We start from the raw sequence: 25899 nt of genomic DNA, 5'->3' as shown, positions 1-25899 counted from the left end.
CGGTCTGAGCCTGGAGAAACAGGATGTGGGAGGTGAAGGCAAGGCGCCCGTGACGGACTTCCAGACGGTGTCTAGCCAATCGCCTGCTGACCTGTCTGTGACCCCGTCTGTCAGACAGAACAAGGCCCTCATGAATAGAGGAAACAACACAAACAATCGACAACAACCAAACCAAGTGTGGATAAACACTCTCGTACCTACTCGAAGCATAAAGAAAAATAACATGAGCATGATGCGATTGTATGGTCTACCCTCTCTCCGAATCGAGACGTTTTGTTTTTTTGTTTGTTAACATATAAGCAGCGGCGAATTGATGTGTGCTTTGTTGGAATTGTGGTGACCTACACATGTAAACACTTATCTGTTTCAAGGAAAAATTTAAATTAGGTTCCTCCTGAAGAAAAAAAAAGTGACCGTATCTTCTCTGCACCAAGTGTATTGTATTGATTTTGTTGCTCGGGACCGGAATTTATCAGAATCTGTAGTGCTATGATCTATTTAACCGTTCTTTAAGTGTTACACAAGACTTTTAAGTGTTTTCTTTCTGACATTTCAGCCATAAATGTTACCTTGCATCATTGTTAGTGTTCTCTTGTAGTGTCATGGCTGAACATGTGCGGCTACGGTGATGATTTATTTGGTGTAACTCGGTGTTGACATTGTTAATTGACAAGACTTGCTGTGCTCTCGCCAAAAACATAATTGACTTTGAGCAATTCTGAGCATGGAAGATTATGTTCCTGAAACTGGCAGATGCACATTTTGAAAAGTAAAATTTTAAATTACAATGTAGTTCCCCTACCATGAAACAAATCAATGTATATCCTTAAATACTGTTCTGTATATCTGCAATTACATATATACAAGAAACCAAGTCAACCAAGTGGAAGATATAACAAAGATGTTTATTTGTGAATGAGATTTTATGTTCTGATAAATTGTATTTATTTACCTTTATATTTTTTAAGTCCAAGATTACTGGGAAGGTGCTGGGTGGGAAATCAGATATGCAATCTATGTAATTGGTTTATATAGGGTCCCAATAGTCCAACTGTTCAGTATAGCAATGAATATGACGTCACTCCCGTGTTCGTACAGTTAGCCCTCACTGTAGAACTTTTTTGTGATGTACATATCTGTGATTATTTATCTGAAGGTGAATAAAGAATAGTTCATATTGTACAGCATCATCATTGATTGGAAATAATCCTAATAATAATAATAATAATAATAATAAAAAGCATACAACACAGTTGCTTTTTAGTGACTGTCGTTGTTTCTCACAAATACCACTGGGGAAATGGTTTTTGTGTGGGGACCATTGTTGTTTACTGCATGTAACAGGGGGGTATTCCATCAACGTCGCTAAAGGAAAATCCAGGCTTATTTTCGATCAATCTCGTGAGATTTATCAAAATAAGCTTGGGTTGTTCTGATAAATATCGCGAGATTTAACAGAATAAGCCTGGATTTTTCTTTAGCGAGTTTGATGGAATACCCTGGTCCCTTAGAACTGAACATTTGAAACCCCTATGAATCCCACCACTTTATGGACAACAATGCTGTTCAGTGCTCCCTTCCTATTCATGCACCTCTTTTTTTAAATACATATTAAATAGTAATAGTGGAATTGAGTATGAACTGTTGTTGTCTGTTACCTGAGCTTCAACATGTACAGATTATTGGCATATGCAGTAAAGTAAGACAAAACACAGCAAGAGGGCAGTGTTGGATTTAAGGCTGTTTGTTGTTTGTGTCTTTTTTAATTCTTTTTTTATGATTCATTTATGGGTTTGCAGGTTCACATCACAAACCCACAGGTACATCACAATGCAACACTATGGAAGCAACAACATACCAACGAAAAAAGTAAACAGGTACTAAAAATAATAGATAACTAAAAAACAACAACAATACATATTATTAAAATAAATACAGAAGTAAAAACATAGAAGGAGGGGAAAAGAAAAGAACAAAGGTCAGTGATAGGTAGGTAGGTCAAGGTCATTGCCAAGTCAAGAGAGGAGAGATAGAGGTTTTTCAGTTGGCGAGGTAATTTTAATGGCATCTATATGTTACGGTACATGTGGGAAGACGGTACATGTGGGAAAACTAGGGTTAGGGTTAGGTGCTTGGGTGCTAGGGTTAGGGGTAGGGGTAGGGTTAGGGTTAGGGGTAGGGGTAGGGTTAAGGTTAGGATTAAGGTTAGGGTTAGGGTTAGGGTTAGGATTAGGGTTAGACATGCCAGCATGTACCAAGTCGACGTAGCACCTAACCCTAATCCTAGTTTTCCCACATGTACCGTATTCCCACATGTACCGTAACATATATACTGTGAAAATGGCTATGACACTCTTAAAATTAGCTAAAAAGCTAAAATGTCATCAACAAATCATTCAATAAGTTGAATTGAGTTCATCTTAATGCAAGGATAACAGTTTATGTAATTTTGGAATCAATATCTTTGTTTTTATAGGGTCTCTGATTTGCATAGGAATCAACTACACACTGTGTAGATTAGGATGTCACTACCGACTCAGCACATTTTTATAATTTGCTCTTGATCCTGACAAACTCCTCAGTCTCTGCCAGTGACAAATATACCCAATGTATTTTCAGTCCCTCTAAGCTCAAAGTGAAAGGTTGCATAAATCGAGCCACAAGAGGGTGCAATGGATTCACAGCATATTGTACCATGAACTAAAAGTATTTCTCTGTATCGAACAGAAAGACAGACAAGCAGATAGACACAGGCGGACCAATCAAATTTGGGTTGGGATAACCCTAACCCTAACCCCCCCCCCCCCCTGTAGTGTGTCGTCGTCGTCGTCGTCGTCCACAGACACACACTCACACACACACACACACACACACACAGACTAAAACTGTTGTCACTATAGATTTCAGATTTACATTGGACTGGTCCTGGTCCTGTCTTAGTTCAACGATGCATCCTTTTTTATGGTGATCTAGACCTCACATAACTGGATTGGATTAAACTGTAAGGAGTTAGTTAACCATACATTCACTTACACTTTTCTGTTAGATTAGTGATCACTTGAAGGGAGGAAAGGAGACCATAAACAATGTTTAGTGGGTAGTGACCATCACACTTTGTAGAGACCATCACATGTTATGTGCATGTGTCACTCGTCAAGCTGTTCCAGCCTTTACACTCCAGTGCTAAATGGGATCCTTGGGACGACCCTACCCTTAAACCGAACCTTAACCCCTACATTAACTCTAACCATAACCATAAGCCTTGCTAACCCTAACCGTAGCTATAACCCCTAACCTAACCCCTAGCTAAAACGTTTTGGATTTTAATGACTTGACTTGTGGTGACATCAGGCTTGGACCGTCCCAAGGATCCCAGTTAGAGTTTTCTCTCAATCCTTGTGAGTCACTTCTTGTTCTGCTTCCTGGTATTGAGACAAAGCCTTACCAGTCAAATGCAGCATCTAACTCATCATCCCATACCATACAGAGCAAACTGAGGAAGCGTGCAGCATGACAGCCCAACACATCTACAAACAATCATGCATTCTTTGTGTCTTGGTTTTTTCTTTTCATGTTGGTAGGTGAATGTGTGCAATTTGAGTAATGTTCATTTGAGATTATATTAGTAATACTGAGGTCAAATTCATGTTTGACTATATTTCTACTGTACTGTATACGATTTATCCCAATCACCAATCATGTTTTCTGTTCTGCATAGTGGTAGAGGCTGTGGAGCTGGTTCAAGACCAGTTCATAGTGACCCGGTCCACGGGCAAGACGGTTGTTATGGAATGCAGAGCCACACACGTCAGCACTAGTTATATTTACTGGTACAAGCAAAGAGACGGAGAAGCTCTGAAGAGGATCCTATCCGTGCACAAAGGCGGTGGGAAAGCAATTAAGGATCCTGGTTATGAACATTTACAAGCTGAAAAGCAAGAAGGGTCAGACATCTTCAAACTGACAATCTATAACCTGAAATCAGATGATGCAGCTTCCTACTACTGTGCTACTTGGATAACCACAGTGGTGACAGCAATTCACTCACTGTGCAGAAAACTATCTTTCAGTTGGCCCATCTCTCTCAGTGAACAACCACTGGAGGAGGTGACATCATAACAGGGTAGAGGAGCGATGTTTCATGTGACATTTTCATTTCTCCTTTATCCAACCACTTTGTTCTCTGATCCTTCAATGGTAGTACAATCAAATCTATTAGATGTAAAACTGGGAAAGATTTCACATGGTGTAAAAAACCTAAAGGACAGTGACAACTTCTGTCAATGAAGGTGTTGCTATCACACCTTATTGAGTCCTTGCCTCGTATGAAGAAATACATTTTGCATAACACACTCTATCCGTCCAAACCTTCCCTCATTGACTGTGAACAGGATTGTATATCTGGTCATAATCATAATTATCAATTTCAAATTCATTTTAAACTAAATGTCCTACTGTGTCACTGTTGCCAAATCTGTTTTGACACTCTATTCAAAATGTATGGGTGTGATCTGTTGCTACTAAAGGTATTGCCATGGCAGTTTGCAACTCCTCTACCTTCCTCAAAAGGTTCTGATAGCTTGGCCTATCATATTGATGAAAATCATGTTGTCTTTCAATATGCCAAGTTTCATTCTCAGTCATATGTGACAACAGCTGGTGAAAGAGGGAACCCTGATAGGAATAAACATTAAAATAAACAATCACAGGTTCTATAAGGTAGCTGGTTCCGACAGGCGATCAAGCGACAAGGGGACCGGGTCATTCCACTAAAGGTGGATCAGTATAGCGGCGCTATAAATAAATGCGGTGCTCAGGGAACTCGAGATTGGATTTCAAGCCTCAGGTGATTCCTCGAATGAGGATCAGCCTTGTGTCATCAGTGTTCACAGAAGACAGGCTTACAAATCTTCGATATGGGCGCGTGCACGCAGACATACGCAGCCCAGAAGAGTCGATCTGTCGAAATGAAGATACTCCACTCTGCAGGGGTACTACATTTGCGCAGCATTCCGAATTATTGATTTTTTATGAAGACGGAAAAATAAGATGTAAAATAGTGCAATACTGCCGCAATTAACAAGGCGAGGGAAATGGTTTGGCAAGAAATTGCTGACCGATTAAATGCGTAGGTCATACTAGCCCCAGTTATTGTTATATGTTCATATTTTAATAAATGAATATTTACTACTGTGGTGATATCAGCAGCAGGCTACAACCCGTCATATCGCCACAATGGCCTAGTGGTATCGACCGCTGCCATAGGATTTATTCGTCATTTTATATCGGTGGTTCAAATCCCTCTTCAGGCGCACTTTTTACTGCATTTCGTTGTCTGAATCTAATCTAAAATCTCATCTAAAAAAGTATGTAGGCTATAAAATTATGGTGCAGGCTAATTTACAAGAACTGACACGATTACAATGGTGTTTGAAACCTTTGCATGAAATCTTCGGTTAAATGTAAAAAAAATAAATAAATAATGACTTAGTCAAGTCTCGGACTCGCAACCTTTGGAACTCGAGTCCGCAGCCTTAACCACTACGCCAGCCAGACCGCTGTGATGACAGCAATGCAAGTTGAGAGAATTACTTTTTTTTTTACACTCTTTTCTTTATTGATATATCGATCTATCTATCACACTTTCAAAATATCAAATTATCTATCTATCACACAGTCAAACTATCTAATCTATCTATCTCGTGTGAAGTGGGAACTAATATTTCCTAGGGAGGAACTGTCGTTCGGGATGTAGTTTCCGCCTGTGAGCCTTTTTCAACGCGCGTCTCACTATAGCCTGTGTTTTAGCCTGGTCGCGACCAGGCTAGTTATATCTGACTCAGAAGGAGCTCAACCAAGCAGCGAATTATTTGAGCCACATTGATGGCACCAAACGCAAGCTAACATTTTCGAGGCTTAAAACTTTATCGAGGCTTAGAACTTTATCGAGCTTCGTGGAATAGGGCCCAGGGAAGTGGGACACTTAAATAGCAAGATACAAACAATCACGGCTGACACAAATCAATAATTAAGTCCAGATCGAGTGCAGAATTCCAAGTGGCCAGGAGGGGGCATCAGGGAGTTGCCAAAATGACTCCCCCAGTAACACTATGGTATCTAAAGGTTCCATAGGGTCCTGCTGAGCAGGTTTAAACTACCCAATATTCCTATCTATTGAATCTATGTCTCTGTGAGAAATGGGTTTCACTTTTGTGGTGATGACAGAGTGCCTTGGTATATCACCATGATTGTTGTAAAAGTGGTTAGGTAATAATACTGCTAATACTGCTAATAATACCTAGTAATGCAGTATTGTGGCTCACACATAGTCGATTAGACTATCATGAATGCATATCACACAAGTTGTATTCCTCACCCTGATGCTAATGTGTCTTCAAAGTGTGTGTGTGTGTGTGTGTGTGTGTGTGTGTGTGTGTGTGTGTGTGTGTGTGTGTGTGTGTGTGCGTGCGTGCGAGTGTGTATGCGTGTGTGTGTGTGTGTGTGTGTGTGTGTGTGTGTGTGTGTGTGTGCGTGCGTGTGTGTGTGTGTGTGTGTGTGTGTGTGTGTGTGTGTGTGTGCATGCTGTTAGTTGTACCATCTGCTTTTTATGATGTCACAAATAGACGTATTAGCTGTTCCGGCTGTACATTTCAGCGCTAAGTGGGATCCTTCGGACGACCCTACCCTTACCACTAGAACAGCCATGGTGGGGTCATTCACCAGCTCACCATGTGAGTAAAATAAATGTATACCTTTCAAAATCACATCAGGATAAACTAGTATAAAGCAATTTTTCAGTTTTTCTGGCAGGCTAATTTACAAGACGCACCAACTAGTGGTCTTTGTGTGTAAGTAATAGATTCCCATTGTAAAGACTATGGTCATTTGAGGTGGCTCTCATAGTAGGTAAAATAGACATGGCTGTTCTAGTATTAACCCCTACACTAACTCTTACCATAACCATAAGCCTTACTAACCCTAACCCTAGCTATAACCCCTACCGTAACCAACTTTAAAGTGGAAACATCAGAGTCAGGGTGACCCAAGGATCCCAGTTACTTTTCTCTCACTCCTCAGAGTCATTTCTTGTTCTACTTCCTGGTTTTGAGAGAAAGCCTTTACTAGTCAAATGCAAGAGCACTCATCATCCCATACCATACACAGCAAACTGAGGAAGCGTGCAGCATGACAGCCCAACACATCTACAAACAATCATGCGTTCTTTGTGTCATGGCTTTTTCTTTTTATCTTGGTAGGGGAATCATGTGTGCAATTTGAGTGATTGTCATTTGAGATTATATTAGTAATACAGAGGTCAAATTCATGTGTGACTATGTTTGTACTATACTGTATAAGAGTTATCCAAACCACCGATCATGTTTTCTGTTCTGCATAGTGGTAGAGGCTGTGGAGCTGGTTCAAGACCAGTTAACAGTGACCAGGACCACGGGCAAGGCAGTTATTTTCGAATGCCTAGCCACACACGTCAGCACTAGTAATATTTACTGGTACAAGCAAAGAGACGGAGAAGCTCTGAAGAGGATCCTATCCGTGCACAAAGGCGGCGGGAAAGCGTCCAGGGACCCTGGTTATGACCGTTTGCAAGCTGAAAAAGCAGAAGGGTCAGACATCTTCAAACTGACGATCCCGAGTGTGAAAACAGACGAAGCAGCTACCTACTACTGCGCTAGCTTGGATAACCACAGTGGTAACTTTAACTCACTCACTGTGCGGAAACCTATCTTTAGGTTAAGCCCATCTCTCTCAATGAACAACTATAGCTCCACCACCAGAGGTGACATCATAACAGGGTAGAGGTGCGGTTAGAAACCACATAGAGCAGGTGGTGGTTCATGTGACGTTTTCTCCTTTATCCAACCACTTCGTTGAGAGGTTTCATGTCCAAACAAGACCGTGAAAAGCTCATCCATGCATTTGTTTCGAGCAGACTTGATTATTGTAATGGTCTACTAACAGGCCTATCTAAAGGGGCTGTTCGTAAATTGCAGCTCATCCAAAACACTGCTGCTAGGGTCCTAACAAAAACTAAAAGGTTTGAACACATTACACCAATCCTGAGATCCCTACACTGGCTACCAGTCTCTCAGAGAATTGAATTCAAAATCCTCCTAATCACATACAAATCACAAAATGGTCTTGGACCAAAATACGTATCAGATCTCCTCCCACCCTATATTCCCTCAAGGCCCCTAAGGTCAGCTGAGACTAATCAGCTAATCATTCCAAGAGTGAAAACAAAACACGATGCAGCAGCTTTCAGTCACACTGCTGCATGCTCCTGGAACAAACTCCCTGAAGAAATCAAACAGGCCCAAACCCTTAAAATATTTAAATCTAAGCTAAAAACCTTCATGTTTTGCACCAGTTATGATTAAACACAAACACTTCTATCAATGTCTTTTTTTCCATTAACTATTGTCTTTTTTAAATGTTTTATCTATTTACTTCTTATATTTGCTTTTATTCATTGTAATTTTTATTTTCTTATCCTCCTCTTGCTGTATTTTTAAATAATGCATGTAAAGCACTTTGAATTGCCCCTGTTGTATGAAATGTGCTATACAAATAAACTTGCCTTGCCTTGCCTACTTAATTACTTACTAGTTAGACTTTTCCCTCACTCACTTCTTGTACTTCCTGGTTGGAGTGAACGCCTTACCAGTCAAATGCAGCATCTAACTCATCATCCCATACCATACACAGCAAACTGAGGAAGCATGCAGCATGACAGCCCAACATATCTACAAACAATCATGCATTCTCTGTGTCTTGGCTTTTTCTTTTTATGTTGGTAGGTGAATCATGTGTGCAATTTGAGTGATTTTCACTTCATGTGTGACTATGCTTGTACTGTACTGTAGATTTACGCAAATCACTGATCATGTTTTCTGTTTCCTACATAGTGGTAGAGGCTGTGGAGCTGGTTCAACACCAGTTAACAGTGACCAGATCCACGGGCAAGGCAGTTATTTTCGAATGCCTAGACAGTGCCACACACGTCAGCTTTAGTTATATTTACTGGTACAAGCAAAGAGACGGAGAAGCTCTGAAGAGGATCCTATCCGTGCACAAAGGTGGTGGGACAGTGTCTAGGGATCCTGGTTATGAACATTTACAAGTTGAAAGGCAAGAAGGGTCTGACATCTTCAAACTGAAAATCCCTTTTCTGAATACCGATGATGCAGCTTCCTACTACTGTGCTACTTGGATAAGCACAGTGGTGACAGTAATTCACTCACTGTGCAGAAAACTATCTTTAAGTTGGCCCATCGCTCTCAATGAACAACTATAGCTCCACCACCAGAGGTGACATCATCACAGGGTAGAGGAGGGGTTAGAAACCACATAGAGCAGGTGGTGGTTCATGTGACATTTTCTCCTTTATCCAACCACTTCGTTGAGAGGTTTCATGTCCAAACAAGACCGTGAAAAGCTCATCCATGCATTTGTTTTCGAGCAGACTTGATTATTGTAATAGTCTACTAACAGGCCTATCTAAAGGGGCTGTTCGTAAATTGCAGCTCATCCAAAACACTGCTGCTAGGGTCCTAACAAAAACTAAAAGTTTTGAATATTACACCAATCCTGAGATCCCTACACTGGCTACCAATCTCTCAGAGAATTGAATTCAAAGTACTCCTAATTGTAAACAAATCACAAAACCAAAATACACAGATTTACTCCCACCCTATATTCCAGCAAGGTCCCTAAGGTCAGCTGAGACTAATCAGCTAAATCATTCCAAGAGTGAAAACAAAACACGGTGCAGCAGTTTTTAGTCATTCCGTCGCATGCTCCTGGAACAAACTCCCTGAAGAAATCAAACAGGCCCAAACCCTAAAAATAGTTGCAACAGTTATGATTAAACACTAACTGTTGTATGAAATATGCTGTACAAATAAACTTGCCTCGCCTTGCTCATTTGTGCAAGTTGAGAATGGCCGACGTGCAGCCCTTTTCACCTGGCCGTGTCACATTTGCTGTCCCACAAATCCAGTGTCAGGACCAAATATGCCCATACACAGGATGCACAATGCGTTTCTATAGAAATGATGGTGGAGATTGTATCAATATTGATTGCCGTTGAGATTTGATCTGCTTCTGAAGGGCAATGAAGAACAATAAGCTACATCTGACTGACAGGAGTTTCCTTGTGACAAAACTCTCTTGCCAGTTTGGCCGCCTCCAGAACAGCATGTCTCTCCTCCTTCACTCATCTTTCCTGTGTTCCTGTCTCCCTGTTATTGTGGAATGTTGTGAATTCTTGCGTTACATCACAAATTTGAGAAGCACATTCCCCTAAGCACATGTATGCTAAGGTGAGCTGTCACAAATGAGTTGCACCAACTGTCTGCTTTTTATGAATAGACAAATAGACAAGAATAGATTAGCTAGTCCGGCCTTTACACTTCAGTGCTGAATGGAATCCTTGGACCGACCCTACCGTTAACCCTAACCTTACACTAACTCTAACCTTAACCATAAGCCTTACTAACCCTAGTCATAACCCCTACCGTAACCCTAACCTTACACTGACTCTAACCGTAACCATAAGCCTTACTAACCCTAGTCATAACCCCTACTGTAACCCTAACCTTACACTGACTCTAACCTTAACCATAAGCCTTACTAACCCTAGTCATAACCCTTACCGTAACCCTAACCTTACACTGACTCTAACCTTAACCATAAGCCTTACTAACCCTGGTCATAACCCCTACCGTAACCCTAACCTTACACCGACTCTAACCTTAACCATAAGCCTTACTAACCCTAGTCATAACCCCTACCGTAACCCTAACCTTACACTGACTCTAACCTTAACCATAAGCCTTACTAACCCTAGTCATAACCCCTACCGTAACCATTGATCATACTTTAAAGTGGTGACGTCATGGTCGGGGCATCCGAAGGATTCTAGTTGTACATTGTTTAAATTGTTTAAATTGTTTAAATTGTTTAAATGTATCTTTATTGTATTTTAATTGTTTAAATTGTTTAAATGTATCTTTATTGTATTTTATCTTTACCTTTTCTTTTTACTGTTTTCCCCTGCTTTTATATTCATTCTATGCATGTGTTCTTATATTCACTTTATGTTCTTATTCCTGTTGTAAAGCACTTTGAGCTGCATTTCTTGTATGAAAGGTGCTATATAAATAAAGCTTTACTTACTTACCTACTAGTTAGACTTTTCCCTCACTCACTTCTTGTACTTCCTGGTTGGAGTGAACGCCTTACCAGTCAAATGCAGCATCTAATTCATCATCCCATCCCATACCATACACAGCAAACTGAGGAAGCATGCAGCATGACAGCCCAACATATCTACAAACAATCATGCGTTCTTTGTGTCTTGGCTTTTTCTTTTTATGTTGGTAGGTGAATCAATTGTGTGGAATTTGAGTGATTTTCACTTCATGTGTGACTATGCCTGTACTGTACTGTAGATTTACCCAAATCACTGATCATGTTTTCTGTTTTCTACATAGTAGTAGAGGCTGTGGAGCTGGTTCAACACCAGTTAACAGTGACCAGATCCACGGGCAAGGCAGTTAATTTCGAATGCAGAGCCACACACGTCAGTACTAGTTATATTTACTGGTACAAGCAAAGAGACGGAGAAGCTCTGAAGAGGATCCTATCCGTGCACAAAGGTGGTGGGAAAGCAATTAGGGATCCTGGTTATGAACATTTACAAGTTGAAAAGCAAGAAGGGTCTGACATCTTCAAACTGAAAATCCCTTTTCTGAATACCGATGATGCAGCTTCCTACTACTGTGCTACTTGGATAAGCACAGTGGTGACAGTAATTCACTCACTGTGCAGAAAACTATCTTTCAGTTGGCCCATCTCTCTCAATGAACAACTATAGCTCCACCACCAGAGGTGACATCATAACAGGGTAGAGGAGTGGTTAGAAACTACACAGAGTAGGTGGTGTTTCATTTAACATTTTCATTTCTCCTGCATCTAACCACTCCTTTCTGTAATCCTTCACTGGAAGTGCAATCAAATCTATTAGATGTAAAACTGGGAAAGATTTTACATGGTAACCCTCCCATGGTCATGTTTTGAAATGAAATGCAGTATGCCATTTGTGTGAGCATGTTTCTTAACAGCAACAGCAAGAAAAAATCTAAACCACAATTAGAATCATTATTGGTGGCATAAACATATGCATTAAATGTCATACTGTAAGTCGGTTCAGTTCTGAGAAAGGATTACGGTAATCATTTGCTTTCTAACAATAGCTGAAGAACTGATCGATTGAATGATCAGTTTTTGTCTAGGACTTACTTGGAGTGGTACTCTGGAGTTGGGACCCAGGAAATTATGCGGTTTGGAAGTGGCACAAAACTCGTTATCACTGGTAAGGCTTTCTATTAACTTAAATCCACTACAGTTTATTCAATTGTATTAAGCAAAATACTATTGTTTGACGATTTCACATAAGTGTGTTATATGTATGCTATCAAACTGTTATAAAAGGATATAATAGGATGTGAAAATGGTATTCAGTTTAAACAGTGTTTTTCTTTATATTTTGATATAGACAAGATTGCTCAATTTGTTTGATTGGGCAGACAGCGATGTTTTAAATGTATCATTAATATCAATATCAGGGGGCATAATACAATGATTCAGTGCTACTTGAACTCAAAGATTTTGTAAAAACAAAACTCTTATTTTCCTTTGGCGCACTCGAGTGCATATAGAAAAGTAAAAGTAAAAAACAACAATGTTATCACCCCGCCACAACAGACGAGGGATGGGCTGGAGAAATGTAACCACTCTTAAATTCATAGATGGAGCTGCAAGGACTGACCATCCATGAGCTCATCACCATAGTTTTAACCATATCGTGACGTTAGAATTATAAGGTTCTATCTCAATTTTTGTCAAAATTTTGTTTTTTTTACATAATCTGATCCATTAGGTGTTTATTAATGCCTGTGTGGTGTTATTTTTAAAATGTTGACATTTTTTAGTTAGTAATTCATAAAATACAAAGGTTCCATCTCACAAAACATAATGGAATGTAAAAACGTTGACGCTCAATATCTCTGAACTACCCTAAACGGAGATAGAACCTTATCATTCTAAACGGAGATAGAACCTTATCATTCTAAACGGAGATAGAACCTTATCATTCTAAACGGAGATAGAACCTTATCATTCTAAACGGAGATAGAACCTTATCATTCTAAGCTCACGATATTTGGGAAATGGTTTGTTTACAATGACATTAAATTGGTTAAATTGGGTTCTGATGTGGTAAAAAAATGTTGAACTAAGCTCAAAAGGCATTTGTAAGTTATATTCTTCCATCAATGGCTGCAGACTGCCCCTTAAAGGTGTCTCGATCCTTGTGTCTTGATAAAGTATGTTTATACCGTGTGATTGTTTCACGTGAAAACCAGAGAAGACAGTTAAGAAGCCCAAAGTGAACCTCTACCCAGTGTCTCAACCTCAAGAAAATGGGAACACCGCCCTGCTGTGTCTGGCTAGAGACATGTTTCCAGACTTAGTCAAGTTCTCATGGAAGATGGATCAAAATGGCAAAACAGTGGAGGTGCCAAAAGAAAAGAAAGAAGAGCTGGAGCAGAGGGATGAAGGACAGATGACCAGTATGATCATCATTGATGGACCGGCTGATACAAGCAAATACAGCTGTTTGGTGGAGCATGAACTGGGTATTTTTGCTGCAAACGTAACCAAAGGTAACCAAAGCTTGAAATATCAAACTATTTGATTAGTGTTTTTTTATTTGCTATTCATCTTAGATTAGACTAGATCACTGGTTCACATTACAGTGCTTTGTGCGTCCTATAGCTTTCCTTTACATTTTGACATTGAGATATACAATCTTCGATTACTTTATTAGGAACCCCTGTACACCTGTCAACAGTCCAAGCTAGTGAAAGTGGTATAACGGTGTGGGGAATGTTTTCTTGGCACACTTTGGGCCCATTAATACCATCAGTCATCGCTTGAATGCCACAGCCTATTTGAGTATTGTTTCTGACCATGTCCATGGCTTCATGGCCACAATGTACCCATCTTCTAATGGCTACTTCCAGCATGATAATGCCATGTCACAAAGCAAAAGTCGTCTCAAACTGGTTTCATGAACATGACAGTGAGTTCAGTGTTTTTTCTGTGGCCTTCCCAGTCACCGGATCTGAATCCAATAGAACATCTTTGGGATGTGGTAGAATGGGAGATTCACAGCTTGAAAGTTCACCTAAAAAAATCAGCAACAAGTGTTCAGTGATATGTGTTGTTACTCTACATGGAGGCTTCACTGTTGTTGTTCACTCTTGTGTGTCATGTGTCTCTATTGCCTTAGAGAGAAGTGGAGACTCAACTGCTAATAATGCGGTAGCACCAATCTGCCTACCAGGACCGAATATATACAATGGTGAGATTCATTTTCAAATGTCATTATTATCTTCTTTGTTTTTTTATGATCACTATTATAACTGTTATTCATATCTGTGATATGGATAAATGAATTACTATATTCATAGCTAGAGCAATGTTGCTATCTCTCCTCTTCCTCAGATCCCTCCCAGTCCGTGTACAGCCTGAACCTGGCCTCCCTGGTGTTCACAGTGATGATAGTGAAGAGCATGGTGTACTGCTGCTGGTTGTCTGTCCTGCTGGTCCACAGGAACATGGAAAGTAAACCATCCAGAAAGACAAATACTCCCTGACACCCCTTCTCCTTCATTTTGAGCTTCTGGGTTGAATCATGATTTTTTTGCAAATTAGTTGGGGCTGAATCGTGTCAACATGTGTTACCTTGTCAGACGGGGTTCCACGTTTTCTAAATTGTTATTGTCATTGACATCAACCTTACTTCCAAGCTTTTTAATTCATTTTTTTGACTATATACATTTACATTACATTTTTGGCATTTAGCAGACGCCTTATTCCCAATCAATACATTTGAATACTCAGCAAGTGAATCATCAATCCACCAGTCGTAGCAGGAAGAGTAATCCAGCTCAGGCCCGGGCTATTGATAGGAGAAGGTTCTATCACCTTCTTCTAAACCTCGTTTTATGTATGTATATATATATATATATATATTCTATAATTCAGATAAAGATTTTCTGTTTTTGCAATTTGTCAACAACATTTTCCAATGATAAAATAAGATTACAGATACATACAATGATATATACTGTGCAAGCATCAACAATGAAAATATTAAAATATGCAATTTGAATGTACAAAATCCCTGTTCTAATATAATAAAATGAACAAGAGTACAACATCATTGATCATCATTAGGCTACGTATGTAGACCATGTTGTAGACCATGTCATCTAATGAATCAGAAATACCAAAGATGTGTAACAAAACTGTATTATTCATCATATTAATAATAACCATAATGAAATAGATTTGGTCAGCCATGTAAGCCACTGTCATTGTTATTTAACAAACATTTTCATTAGATTACTCTTAAAAACAGAACTCGACCCGAAACGAGAAGCGACGGTTTTACTGATCTGAACAAACTGAGACAGAACTTCTCTTACTGACTTAGCGAGATTCAACATGTCAAATCTTATGGCGCTTTTCCACTATCGGCCCGGCTCGGCTAGGGTCGGCTCGCTTCGGTGCGCTTCGGCACGCTTTTGAACAGTTCTGGGTTTTCGTTTGGTCTTTCAGTCTTAACAAAGTTAACAGTTAGCCTGTTATAACTAGCTTTGTAGCTGTGGATCACTTAGCTAATATTAGCAACATTTGTTGTTGTGTCTGTAAAGGAATCATTTTAGTAACTTTACTTTTTTACATTTTTATCACATCATTCTAAAACAGTTTCGTCTCCTCTCGCCTCTGATGTTGTATCTGGGCCGTGCTTTAGGCATAAATCATATACAGTGATGTCAATACATAAAAGTCTAGTTGAGCACATAGATCTCAAATTAGGATTTGGATCCTCTTGACATCAATGTATGATCAGGATGTATGTTGAAGTTTGAGTTCTGAACTCAGCTCTATAATCTTTTGGGTGAAATTATTCTAAACTACTTTTGTTTTGTTTTACAAACACAAATATAGTAGATAGCAACTATTCCAGAGATTGTATATAAACTGTACAACAGTATTGACTTACGTATTGACAGTATTTACGCTTTGGGCATACTGTATGTAATCTCTTTCAATCTTTCTTTCTCATAAATCATAATATTTTATTTCAATTCAGAATGTTTTCATTGTATATTCTTTATAAACATAAGTCTTGTAATTATGTTAGAATTACAATAATTATAATGTATGTTTATTTCGCTTTATGTTCATGTATTCAAGTGGTTTGGGATTTTTCATTTAGATTATATTTCAATATATATGTATTTGCAATTTATTATAAATATGTGCAAACATTATAGTATATATACATTTAATTACATGTGAAACGCCAACTTTCTATATCTTAGGACTTTATAGGCTACTACCTGTATATCAATGTATTTAGTTAATAATTGTCTAATCACTTATTATTTCATATGTGTCACTGTCACATACTGCATTTATTGAATTGTATTGAGTTAAATTACATTATGCATTGTCAAGAACAATCTCTTGAATTTAATGGCAATACTGTATCTGTATTAATGTAACTATAATTTCGGTTTTATTTCTTGAGGAAAAAAACTGCTTTTCTATCTATTTGCTAAAACTATTTCCCATATATACAAAAACAAAAATACATTTGGAGTAATAAAAACAATTACACTGTACCTACCTATCTAATGATGAAGTACATTTAAAACAAACTTTAAATAAACAATATTCTGTCATTTGTATTTCATTTTTGTGAACAAATAAAATGTATTATATTCTAACTACATTTTTATAACTGTAGAATATAACCAAAGAAATCTGTTTCAATTGATCATCATAATTTTTAACACTTTCATTTTAAATGTAAAACAATTATTATTATTTATTATTTTGCATACTGTATATACAGTATATATATATATATATATATATATATATATATATATATATATATATAGATAGATAGATCGATATAGATAGATAGATATATAGCTATAGATATTTATTTATTATATATTTGTAACAATTAGGCTAGTCTATCTTCAGCAACCTTGAATGCATATTATCAGGTGCATAAGCAGAGGTAGAAACCGCAGTTGTGAGGAAATGTGGTTAGCCTGTCTGTGCTTTTCTCAAGAAGGCTGAGATAAGACTTACTGGAAATGTATTGATGCAGTTTAACCACAATTTCATTGCCAGATAACCACATTCTGCAGCGAGTTTTTGTTTAGTTTCTTACATTTAGTGTCAGATCTACAACAGATTTGTGGAGGGCTGGTGGTGCAAACCCAGTAGCACCCCTGCATATATTTATTTATTTAAAGTGGTAGAACTCAACCAGGTGATGGTGTTTCACCTCACATTTTCATCTCTGCTTCTACAAAACATAACATAAAGCAACTATACAGCAATTATGTTAGGCTCTGGTCTCATTCCTTACTCACTTCAATGATGGGTTTCCATCCAATCTATATATTTAATATAAAACACACTCAAATACAATGTATGTATTCACATTCTTATTATAACAATGACTTGAAAATAATATGAAAGGCCAGCTTAATAAATGCAAGGCTAATCAAAAGTCTTCTTTTGCTTTTTCAAAGAGATCCAGTCAATAAAAGACCATTCTGTTACTGCGAGAACTGATCCACACAGCCTGCCCAAACAGGTATTGTCTTTATCAATCTGTGTATATCAACCGCAGGATGTGACATAAGGATAGAGGAGCTGTTTAATAGAGAACACACACACCAGGTGTTTTACCCCACACTCATAAAGGGAGACTGCAGAAACTATATAGAAATATTTCTAGACTCTAGTCCTATAGTCTTTACATACTCTGTCTAGGTGAATATTTCCATCATGTCATAACAGTGTATTAGGTGAATAAACTGTGAGTGAAATAAGTTATACTTTCAAATTCAGGATTGGGATGAGAGGAATGACATTTAGAGACTGAAAAAAAGAGGGTGCATCCTATTCGTTGAAAAAAAAGTTTCCCTTTCCATTACAATTTTCTCCTTTCGTGTTGCCGTTTTGTTGGGTGTCCCATCAGTGTAGGCCTACCTGTCAGTATAGCTAGATAACACATCCACACAGAAAGTATTCTTTGGTCTGCATAAACAATTCCTGCAAACGTATTCATTTGGAGACTGGGTTGAAAGAACCTATCGAATTGCGCTTCAGAAAATAAACATATAGCAATACGTCCAGGGGTTAAACAGATATACAGTCATGGACAAAAATATTGCCACCCCTGCACTGCATTCAGATAATGCACCACTAATGCACACATTTTCTGGGAGAAGTGGTGCATTATCTGACAGTGCCAATATTTTTGGCCAAGACTGTATGTGTGTGTTTCTGACAGCTATGACTGTAGCAGCCATACATTTAATGATTTCACATGTTGCGTAACTTATGGCCATGGTTAGATGTGATTTTAGCACCCCTCCAATAAGGGGATTGAACCAGAAACCTTGTGGTTACTTGCTAGCCTCTCTCTCTTGCTAGCCAACCTTGCCCCCAATCAAATTGTGGTCTGGATGTGTATCAAAAAGAGGACAGTGCACGCATTCTAGTTCAGGCTCTCCTTCCAAAGTGAACAGCTAGAGAATATTGAAACATATGTGGCACCATCAGAAAAATTGTGACTTTAAAAGAGCCACAGACCTCAAATATTAAGATTGGAGAAAACTGTCTATAGGTAAACAACATCCCAGTCCCTCCTCAAACATGGCCTATATATGATAGAGGACAGAATAAAATCATTTCTGAAAAAGAGTTACTTCATTGAGTTGGTTCTACCAAATGGTAGTCCAGTCTTGGTCAAGTTCTCATGGAAGATGGATAAGAATTGCAGAATTGCTAGCTATCTTGTGGAGTGAAAAATGAGGTTGTCTTCCACTACAGTTCCTGAAATAAATATACAAATTTTTTGTATGAAACAAACACTCTCTAAATGTATTCTACCCCCTCTTGCTAGCAAGCTGCTATGTTACTAACATAGAACATTATTTAGAAATGCCTACAAAGTTCATATTAGCATAATCGCTAGCAACAAAAGTCATGTCTTTTTCCACTCAAACAAACAATGCTTTTTTGCCATTCAATCATTTTGTCAATCAATTGTTGGAATGAGGTATTTTTTTATGGCTTCAATAATATGACCTCTTAGAACATAAAAAATGTTTTGAAATGTAACCATAACATTTTTAGACCCATCTTCTGCCAGGAAATTCACACTTAAAAACATTTTTCATTTCAGTGTTGTTTACTCTGTGGTTTTCTAACACTTTTAATTTCCATCAACAGTTAATAATGATAATAAAATCTGCATCCGCTCAGATGCACAAAAGACTGTTAGACACCACAGTGGTGTAAAATGTGGTGAACATGTTTATGGTTTTCGAATGAAGGCTGAGATGGCGTTTACTGGAAATAACATGAGGCCGTTTAACCACAGTTTGATTGACAGATTATGAATGATATACAGCAGCATGGAGATGACTTGTGTATGGAACATACTGTACTGTAGGCTATACTATGTCTGTTTGATCAGTGACTGTGATGTTTCCAATGTCTTCAAGATATGCATACAATGGCAGTACATAAGAATAGGAAATATATAATAACTACATGATAGTACCTTTAAACTAAACATGACCTGTAATTATTTTAAATTGTATTGTTCTTATATTTTCAACGCTTTTATTGATACAATAGCAATAATGCTGTTGAAACCGTGAGCAATTGTTGGCTATTTGTTTTCCTGTGGTAGCCCCAGACTTCTGAATAAGTCAGTATATTATACTTCAAGATTCGTCAATTTCATTTAATTTCAGTTTATTCAAGAAGTGATTTGCACACAAACGTTTTGAAAATTAGAGAAATCATAGAATTGTGTCACAATGAATTGTGATTTCCATTTACTTCCTGAATTTGAAATTCAAGTGACCCCAACCCAGATTACAATTTCATTAAACATATATTTGTCGGGAGAGGCAGAGAGGGGGAGGAAAGGGGCTCAGACTCATATTACATTGAATAGAAACACATTAATATTGAATATATAAAATATGAACCAGGAAAGAGGTATGTTATGGGAACTATGTTCCACTCAACAAGCTCTACAACATCCACTGTAAAATTATGCACTAATGACATCTTGTGGACAAAAAAACAAGTGAGCCATTGTGATTCACTTGATATTAGTGCATCACAATGATTATGCACTCAACTACTCAAAGTGAATACCTAACCTTGACGTATCTTACGTCTAAATAGGTGGTCAAACACGGGTAAAGCCAGATAATACATGGACAAAGTCCTTGGTCTGCAGAAACAATCCCCCTGAACGTATTCTGTTGGAGATGATGTTGCACAAAACAGTTATCATATCATGACCTCTGTTTCAAAAGAGGACATTTCAGAAACGATACGGAATTCCTTCTAGAATCTGGTGTTATCCTCCCCTTGCTTTACTTAGTAAGTGTTTCCCATCCAATCAATGTAAACTACATGGCCAAAAGTATGTGGACACCCGAACATCACACCCATATGTGCTTGTTGAACTTCTCATTCCAAAACAATGGGCATTAATATGGAGTTGGTCCCCTCTTTGCTGCTATAACAGCCTCCACCCTTCTGGGAAGGAACATGGTTGCGGGGATTTGCTCCCATTCAGCCTCAAGAGCATTACTGAGGTCTGGCACTGATGTTGGGCGAGAAGGACTGGCTCGCAGTCAGCGTTCCAACTCATCCCAAAGGTGTTCAATAGGTTTGAGGTCAGGCGTCTGTGCATGGTCATGCTGAAACAGGAAAGGGCCTTCCCCAAACTGTTGCCACAAAGTTGGAGGCATACAATTCTCTAGAATCTCATTGATTGTATGCTGTAGCATTAAGATTCCCCTTCACTGGAACTAAGGGGCCTAGCCCAAACCATGAAAAACAGCCCCAGACCATAATGGTGTCCATGCAAATGAGCTGTTTCTCTCCATGCCCTACTCCATAAATGGTTATCACTTTCAGTCCGTGCCTGAAATATACTGTATACTTAAGGCACTGTTCTTGTCACAGTTCTATGTTTTGTTTTGTAACCATTGTATAAAAGCAATAAGGCACTCAATGACGTGGCTTCTGGAGGGGTGTCCAGAAATATAGTCCGGGTGAGCCCCTCAACCAGGTCTCGGGGTGGTAAAAGGGTAGCCCCTCAACCAGGTCTCGGGGTGGTAAAATGGTAGCCCCTCAACCAGGTCTCGGGGTGGTAAAAGGGTAGCCCCTCAGCCAGGTCTCGGGGTGGTAAAAGGGTAGCCCCTCAGCCCCGAGCCTGGTGGAGTGGAGAGGAAACAACAACCCATTGCCGAAGAAGAAGAAGCACTCAATTTCTTTTGAGTCAAGGCAAAGTCAAGGCTTCACGTCGGGCCTAACTCGCCCTTCAGCCAACCCTAGTCGTCTATCTGTACAGTATTGGCTCTGGATGGAAACAGTGGACCTGTCTCTCAGAGGACGGCCACCCCTCCATGAGAGCGGCTGGTGATCATGTTGCCGATCTCAGTCCAGGTGTCCAGGTGGGGGTCATAGATCTCCACTGAGTCCAAAGGCACGGGTGGTGAAAAGTCTCCGCCGGTGACCATCCCCCCAACAGCGTAGAGCAGACCATTTACGGCTGATACGGACACCCCCGCCCGCGCCACCGCCATAGGTGCCACCTCCACCCACTTCTCCTGTGGAAGGAAAGACACATTATGGTTAAAAGACACACAGTCACAGTCTTTGTACTAGTCAATAATACATGCTCATCTATTGCGATTCATAGAAAAAAAACATCTTTGACATAAATATCTCAGCTCTCTAACCTTTTAGTCTATCTTTTAGTCAATTGGGTAGACTCTGCGGCTTTATCTAAGTATACAGGCACCACCCTCCCCTCTATAGGCGACCATCATTTAGCATGGGCCAAGTCAGTTAACATGTATTTTGTGAAGTATCCCCTTCATGTTATTGTTCAGTCAAAGGTCAATGTCCAATACACTAACTAATTGTACTAATTGTGAAGCCTTCTGTGTGACAGCAGAGACAGACACCAGACAAGAGACAGACAGGCTCCAACCTCCTCAGGACAGTACTTCTCCACCGTCTTCAGGCAGCCCAGCGCCTCGTTCCAGCCTCCCACGGCGTAGATGCAGTTGTTGAGGCAGGCCACGCCCAGGCTCACCCGTCGTGTAACCATGGCAGGCAGGGCGCTCCAGCGGTGGGAGATGGGGTCGTACATCTCGGCCGAGCGCAGCTGCATCCTCTTGTCACTGAGACCCCCGATCACGTAGATGAACCCTGCAGAGCGATCAAAGGCCACACAGATCTAGTTGGTTCAGAGGACCTTCCTAACAATAACATTACAATAACATTACGAGTGTTCATTAAGATCAAAGGGTAAATATGGTGTGAATATGGTATTACATTTTGCTTGTACATGTACTATATATATATACATTTCTTCTTATTCTTCTTATTTTATTTGTTTTTAATTATCACTGAATAAGCATGCTAGTCTCTAAATCATAGGTTCCTTAGTGATCTCTGGGAGAGCCTAACCCTGTAACTCGCAGCAGCCAAAATAGAATCGTGGAACCGCCATGTTTCCGATGATCTCCCACTTGTTCTCTGCCGGGTCGTAGCGCTCCATCGTTTTCCCAATCTCCGATCCGATCCAACCACCTGCAAGAGCACAGTAGTGAGGTCACATGATACTCTATTCACATCTACTTCCATGTTCTGCATGTCCCAAGTGACAGGCTGGTGTTTACCTAGTGCGTAGAGCGCCCCGTGACAGGGGCAGACGCCAACTCCACAGCGTGGGAAATTCAAAGAGGCTACTGCCGCCCACTGCTTGGTCACTGGGTCATATCTCTCTGTGCAGTCGAATATCATGGAGTCCTTCTCGCCTGGGAAATAGCCAATGGAAAGCACAATTATATTATGTCAAATGGAAATTCCACTGTGAAATATCGACATGTCAAACATGTATGCATACAGTATGACTGTGATTGCATTATGGCACTTGTACATCATTTTTGTTTTTACTCATGAACTTGAGGGACCACCATCTGTTGATTTCCACACTGTATAACGAAGTTGTTCTACTTCTACCTCTCACAGACAGACAGACAGACAGACAGACTGAGTGCACTGTCTCACCTCCAACCACGTAGACCATGCCCTCCAGCACGGCCACACCCAGCCCACTGCGGGCCTGGTGCAGGGAGGACACAGTGGTCCAGTATTGACTGAAGGAGTCAAAGCGCTCCACACAGCTGAGGGCTCTGCTGTCACTCCAATGGACGCCCTGCAGCCGAGTGTAGCCTCCTAAGAGGGCGAAACCAGACGTGACGTGAGAGTGTTTTTACTACGCAAACGTAGGGAGATGAGGGCTGTATTGAAACTTGATAATCAAATGATTTTACAGGAACAACAAAGAGGTCTCCCCGCCACTTTTTTGGGTAAACAGCTGAGGGATGGGGCTGGAGAAATTTAACACATCTCAAATTAATAGACTGGGCTATGTATGCTTGGGCTCAAGAATTAATGGCTACAAATCATTAATTTAAATGTCCAAAAATGTATATACCAATCCCAGACTGCCCTTTTAAAGTTTACCACAGAGGCTTACCTATGGCATAAAGATATTTCCTGGCTTTTCTGGGCCTCATCCTAGCAGTCTGTAACAGACTGTACATCTTATTCTCCTTGGGAGACTCGGTCACCTCTGTGTATTCCCTCAGCAGTGCCACCCGCAGGCTGAAGTCAGAAATGCCTGCAAGGAGAAATTAAATGACTAGTCGGTCAGTTTAATGCATGGAATCATCCAGTGCTGTCAAGTCGTGAGTCGTCAAGGTGAGCTCCAGGCTTCTCTGTGTACTGCCTCTGAACTGTACTGTGGGTCTCAACTACCTTCGATGTACTTGAAGAGTCTCTGTGGGGAGAGCAGAGGGAAGCGTACAGGATCCAGCACCTCCACCACATGCTTCTTCCTCTTGGCCACGTCCTGCAGCAGCCAGTCCATGGCTGCCGTGAACACCTGGTACTCGTCCTCAATCCTCAGCTCCTCGCTGCGCAACAGCTTCACCAGTTGGTCCTTCGACAGGCCCCAGAACTCATCAGACACACACACCTAGACAGACAGAGTTTCTTTGAGTTTCTTCTTTGAGTTTTTATGTGTTGGCTTGAACGTTTTTTTACTGATTTAAAGATGGGATATTCGTTTCTGTCATAGCTACATACAAAGTAGATTAAAATGAGTGGTAAGGAGAGAGATCCTGCCTTGGAGAAGTCATTTAGGAACTTAAATATAAAAATTATAGAAAAGGAAGATAAAGGGAAAGAGAGGGATGAGGAAGGAAAGAGAATGTTGCACCTGCAGGAAGTGGACATGGATGTAGTTCTCAGTGAACTCCAGCGTGTCCAGACAGGCGATCTGCTCCAGGAACTGGTAGACACCAACGCAGTTAGATGGGTCCATGTGGCCCTTGAGGAACTCTCCACAGATGGACACCACCTCACTCAGCTGCAGCATGTCTGCTGCCACCATCAGCTCCTGCATGTTCTCCACTGTCACGTTGATCATACCTGGGGGGGTGGGGGGGGGGCAAGCAGCTCAGACTTCATTCAGAGAGATGCACACAAACAAAGAAGCTATCCTATCATCAATCAAAATAAGCATCACCTAGGCTATATAACATGGTGGTGCAATTCATGTGTATTAGCTTTCTGAACATTGTCTGTTGACTGAGAATAATAGCTAAAGAAAGGACCTTAAATACATAAACACACTAGTGTAATGAATGAACTAATGTCCTATGCATGAATGATACAAACAATATATCTTTCTCTTTCTACTTCTAATCGTTGTGTAGATACTGTCTGTGGATGGAGAGCATGTATCCTGTCAGGACCTGTGTAGACAAACTCCAGCAGGACCTCGAAGACTTCGGCCTCCACTCCCAGGATCTGGACCTCCTCCTTGTCAGCCTCACTCATCCCCCCGGAGAAGAGGGCAGAGAAGTAGGGGCTGCTGGCAGCCAGGACCAACCTGTGCACACTGAAGACCCGTCCACCCACCCTCAGCCTCACGTCACATAAATCTGTGCGGAGCCTCATCTTGTTCATTTGGGCCAGTATGAGTCGAGCATAGCGGTCAGAGGCATAGAGAGCCTGCTCAGGGGACCCCAGAGTCCCCACAGCAGCAGCGGTGTCACCATGGCTGCTACTCCAAGAGATGGAGGTAGAGGCAGGTGGGGAACGAGGTGGACCCATTAAGGACATGGTGACTCAGTCACAGAGACAGGGGCTGTGGTGTGTCCACCCGCCTACAGCTTCATGGCACAAGATTCTCTAAGCAGACACGTCATCTGACTCTAGGGCGAAAAAGGAAGACACACATGACTGTGACTGACACACTTTCAAAAGTCACATTAAATTATTCATAGTTCATTAAGTCATAGTAATACATGGAGCAAAGATGTGGTGCTATTGTTTAATCGTGACTTCAGCTTGAGTGTTTGTATATACAAGACATTGTGAGGGATATGTGCTTGTCCCTATTGAGTGCAATTGATGCATTATGTAGAGACTGTTAACTGTTTTCTCAACAGATCCATTTGTGTCATTATAGTCTTTATTTTGTACACATCATCATCTGATCTGGTTCAAACTTGCACATGACACATTTCCTTAAGCAAATTTCACCAAAACAAAATAAAGTAGCAATGCGTAATAACATAATTTCCACAATAG

General features: G+C 40.2%; 1 protein-coding gene across 1 annotated transcript; it reads right to left on the bottom strand.

Moving 5' to 3' along the window:
- Positions 1 to 21608: 21608 nt before the first annotated feature.
- Positions 21609 to 25428, bottom strand: LOC308168828 (actin-binding protein IPP-like; the record flags this gene model as incomplete). Its single annotated transcript, XM_080543472.1, has 9 exons — positions 21609 to 21833; positions 22220 to 22440; positions 22702 to 22824; positions 22914 to 23051; positions 23305 to 23472; positions 23777 to 23920; positions 24058 to 24277; positions 24479 to 24732; positions 25059 to 25428. 9 exons carry the CDS (start codon positions 25426 to 25428, stop codon positions 21609 to 21611), a joined length of 1863 nt encoding a protein of 620 aa, XP_080399598.1.
- Positions 25429 to 25899: the final 471 nt, after the last annotated feature.

Source organism: Nansenia antarctica, assembly GCF_963989245.1.
Source record: "Nansenia antarctica genome assembly, chromosome: 12".
NCBI lineage: Eukaryota > Metazoa > Chordata > Actinopteri > Argentiniformes > Microstomatidae > Nansenia > Nansenia antarctica.
The sequence above is the reverse complement of the archived record's forward strand: the minus strand, read 5'-3'. Positions and strand labels throughout refer to the sequence as shown.